Source organism: Elaeis guineensis, chromosome 11 (genome assembly GCF_000442705.2).
Source record: "Elaeis guineensis isolate ETL-2024a chromosome 11, EG11, whole genome shotgun sequence".
Lineage (NCBI taxonomy): Eukaryota > Viridiplantae > Streptophyta > Magnoliopsida > Arecales > Arecaceae > Elaeis > Elaeis guineensis.
The window spans coordinates 115272951-115277454 of NC_026003.2; the positions used below are offsets into that span (position 1 = coordinate 115272951).

At 49.9% G+C, this 4504-nt stretch overlaps 1 protein-coding gene across 1 annotated transcript; it reads left to right on the forward strand.

The window, feature by feature from the left end:
* The first annotated feature begins 1252 nt into the window (after positions 1-1252).
* Positions 1253-4301, forward strand: LOC105054013 (scarecrow-like protein 22). Its single transcript, XM_073245561.1, has one exon. The coding sequence runs from the start codon at positions 1686-1688 to the stop codon at positions 4074-4076; it is 2391 nt and encodes a 796-aa protein (XP_073101662.1). The 5' UTR covers positions 1253-1685; the 3' UTR covers positions 4077-4301.
* Positions 4302-4504: the final 203 nt, after the last annotated feature.

Here is a 4504-nt window from a genome sequence, read left to right on the forward strand (position 1 = left end):
CAAGAATTTTCTTTTAATAAAATCTCTTGCTTTGAGGGTTGAGAATAGCTTGGATCAAAAATTAATATCTATTTCTAAGTCCTTTTTTATCTAGTAGATATGGATTTTATTTGGATGCCAAAATTTGCATCCATATTATTTTAAATGGACACAAATACCATTCAAATATTATCCATGTATGTAATAAGCGTAAGTAATTTGATCGTATTCAAAAGCTTTCTTTAGTAAAAGAATCTCTTTCTAAGCTCCAAAATATATCAGATGCAAATTGGATATTAGCTATCCATAGCAATGTCCTTTTTTATATTACAAATTATATTTTAAAATTTTTTTTTTGACAAAAATCTCTTTTTAGTGCTAAAAAATAGATTGGATATGAATTATATATCAATATCCATATTCATATTTTTTTATTGATAAATAATATATTTAATTTTTTTAGTAAAAATATCTCTTTTTTTAGGATTGAAAAAAAATGAGGTATAGATGTATCTATATCTGTATTTTTCTTTATCTCATGAATATAAATATTTAGATATAAATCTGATCCACGGAGATAAAAATATATTTGTAGATTGTATATCTAATTTTATAAATCATCAAATAAATAATACCACTATAGGGAAGGCAAACTAAGCTGAAAAACATGTTAATGTTGTTGGAAAGATGCAGATGTATTCATCAATACCATAATAATAAATAGAACACATTCACCATTATTCATCTTTCTTTATTGTACATTGCATTTGTAAGAAGCTTTTTACTGAAGCAGCACCGTATAATTCAAGTTACCAGTACATTTAATTTCGAAAGTACGGCAAAAGCCGTTGAGAGCAAATGACAGGAACGTCCTCCACGCTTCACGTGGGACGCGAGGGATGTAGGGGTCATTTAGACATTAAAGATATAATAGTAGTTCGTGATATTTTTTACCTGTAACCGTGTTTTCTCTTTTACGGTGTCAGTAATCTCATTTGTCGGACCCGCATTCTGAGGCCCCCAGCGGTATCGCTGCGTTCGGTACGCCGGGAAAATAATAAAAACAAGGTAAAATAGTAATTGTAACAGACTTAATAAATGTAAATAAATATACTGCAGCAGTCCGCGGAGCTGTAGGATGGCGGTTCGAGAATCGGAGATAAATCCCATGGTAAAAAATAAAAATAATAAAACAATTTTAGAGAGAGAAAGAGAGGGAGGGAAGACACTTTAATACTTTATTGCTTTTTTATGTTACACGCATCCATGGGAGAACTAGACAGAGAAACAAGAGTAGTAGAAGAGTACAGGGTACCACAGCCAGCTCCCCATCTCCTCTTCCACCCACAGCCCATCTTGCGAGAAAAGAGGGAAGAAGAAAGAGAAAGAAGAGGGGAAGGCGGCAGAGGCATCGAATAGGGATGGAAGCGGGTGGGTAGAAAGGAGGAGGAACAAAATCTTCAGTTGATAACAAGTGTCCGTTGATATGGGGAGATCAGACTGCATGGAGTTCCACAGTGTTTTGATGCTATTATTTGCTTCATAAATGCAGGGAAGACACGAGAACGATCCCAGTCCATTGTTAGACTATATAAAGCCATCACCCTTCCAAAAACGAACTACAGGCTAAGAGCCGAGCCGTAGTGTTTGTGTAGTATTGGGCTTGGGGGCTTGTGGTGTTTTTGTGTGCGAGCTTGTATTATCAGATGAAGGACGTGCCCTTTAGTGGCAAAGGAAAGAGAGCCTCGGAATTAGTGGGGGAAGCAGGGCAAGGAGAGGAAGCTATTTTTGTTGGAGAGAATAAGAAGCAGAGGAGGGTTGGGAGCAAAGAGGGGTTGGAGCCTAGGTCGGTGCTGGAGACGAGGCGAAGCCTGAGCCCCCCGAGCTCCACCTCCACCCTGTCTTCTTCCTTGTGCGGCGGCGGCGGCGGCGGCGGAGGTGCAGGCGGAGGCTCGTCCGACAGCGCCAGCGTGGCGGCGGCGGCGGCGGCGGCTGTCTTGGATGCCCCCGCGGCCCAGAGATGGCCCATCTCCGGAGAGTACGGCGGCGCCGGGCCCCACCGGAGGGAGGAGTGGGCCTCGGAGCTGCAGCCCATCACGGGAGGCCTGGACCTCGGCTTCGATTGCGGCGAGAGGGGCGGGCTCGGGGTGGAGGACTGGGAGGCCGTCTTCTCAGAGCCCGCCGTCTCCCCCGGCCAGGAGCAGACGTTCCTCCGGTGGATCATGGGTGACGTCGAAGTGCCCCCCACCTCCTCCGCCGCTGCCGCCGCCTACGGCCCGAGGCAGCAACCGCAGTTCTCCCCGGGGCCGGCGGAATTCGATGGCCACAATTCTGGGTTGGGATTCGGCGGGCTCGACGACCCCGCGGGCTTCGGCCTCGAAGCCACCGGAGGGATGGATGGAGCTTCATCGTTCTCCCCTTCTTCCATTACTCTCCCCTCTCCTCATCCTCCTTTTTCCTCTTCTGACCTTTCATCTGGTGGTCGCGGGCTTTCACTTTCGAGCAGCAATACCAGCACTAGTAGCAGCGGAATTCCTCCACAGCCGCCGAGCACCGGCATCCAAGCCCCGACCTTTGGCAGGCAAACTAGCCACGCCCTCTTCTCGCCGACACCGCTGCCGGCGGCCGCCGCGGGGATGTTCTTCCAAAAACCCAACTTCAGCTCCAACCCTCTTCTCAACCGCCAACTTCAACTCCACTCTCCTTCCAACCCGGCTTTTTTGGTGCCGGGGACCTCCGCCGCCGCCGCCCCGGCCCCGCACCAGCCTCCGCCGCCGCCGCCGCAGCTCCTCCCACCCCAGCATAAGCGCCGGCACTCCATGGTCTCCAACACGAACGGCCAAATTCCATCGAGACCCCCCTTTCCTAAACCCTCCGGCAGGCCGGACCTGTTCCTCCAAAGAAGCCACCTGGCCCAACAGCACTTGCAGGGCTTTCCGCTATCTCACTTGCAGACGTCGGCGCCGGGTGACGCCGCGCCCGCCCAGCAGCAGCAGGCGGTGGTGGACCAGCTTTTCGAGGCCGCGAAGATGGTCGAGGCCGGAGACTCGGTTGGCGCGCGTGGGATATTGGCGCGGCTCAATCACCAGCTTCCCTCCCCACAGGGGAAGCCCCTTCTCCGCTCCGCTTTCTACTTCAAAGAGGCTCTCCACCGCATCCTTGGTGACGCCTCCGATTCCCACACGCGCCGAGTCTTCCCGAATAATCCCATGAGGGGCTCTCTGGAGGCTGTGCTCAAGCTCACCTCCCTCAAGGCCTTCTCTGAGGTCTCTCCGATTCTTATGTTCACCAACGTCACCTGCATCCAGGCCCTCCTCGAGGGCCTCGCCGGCGCCGACTGCATCCACATCGTCGACTTTGATATCGGCAGCGGCACCCACTGGTCCGCCTTCATGCATGAGCTGGCCCAGAGGAGCTGCACGGATGGCGGGCCTCCGATGCTCAGAATTACCGCCTTCGTCTCGCCCGAAGCTTACCATCCCCTCGAGCTCAACCTTGCTCGTGGCACCCTTGCCTTCTGGGCTGGCCGCCTTAATATTCCATTCGAATTCAGTGTCATGAACCTCGACAACTTCGACCCTTTGGCGATCCGCAACCCGGTGGTCGACGCACCCATTGCCGTGAACCTCCCCGTCGGCTCTGCACACAACCTATCCCCGACACTCCTCCGCCTCGTGAAGCAGCTTACCCCGAAAGTCGTGGTCTCGGTGGACCTTGGATGTGACCGCAGCGAGCTGCCATTCTCACACCACTTCCTCCATGCTTTCCAGTCTTGCATGGTCCTCCTCGACTCCATCGATGCTGCGGGCACTGACCGGGATGTGGCCGCCAATATCGAGTGTTTCATATTGCGGCCGAGGATTGAGAGTAGCATCCTCGGGCGCCACCGTGCTGCTGACAAGATGCTCCCCTGGCGGATGCTCTTTGCGTCGGCCGGCTTTGTACCCCTGCAATTCAGTAGCACCACTGAGGCGCAGGCTGACTGCCTCCTGCAGAGGGTGCCAGTGAGGGGCTTCCACGTGGAGAAACGCCAGGGTTCACTTTTCCTCTATTGGCAGCGTCGAGAGCTTGTCTCTGTGTCTGCTTGGGGGTGCTGAGGTGTTCTTCTCCTCCAATCTCTAGCCAAAGGTGCCGCTCGACTTACTTATCTCTCTGTTATGTCCAATTGATATTGAACTACGATTGTTCTATAGTGGTAAGTTGGTTTTGTGTCATATAGCCTCTTTTGGTTTCTCTACTCAATTGTGATGTATTACTGGAGATATTATTTTTGAGTAAGAAGGCATTTGACAAATTGGAAGCCAAGGTACATTTTTAATTTATCTGTTGGACAGGGGAAGTGATCCTTATGGAATTTTGGCATTTAAGGAGCAATTCCAATCCTAGTTATGTTTATGTTACACTTGACATGAAAGTTAATTAGATGATAAACTTTTATCTTTTAAAAGATTGAATGGTGTAGGAGAGTAAGGTGCATTCTTCCATTGCTTGCGATCATTCTTTATGCCACTTAAGTAAAATAAAG

Excerpts from the sequence above, each read along its gene's own strand:
- LOC105054013 (XM_073245561.1), top strand. The coding sequence starts at position 1,686 with ATGAAGGACGTGCCCTTTAGTGGCAAAGGAAAGAGAGCCTCGGAATTA.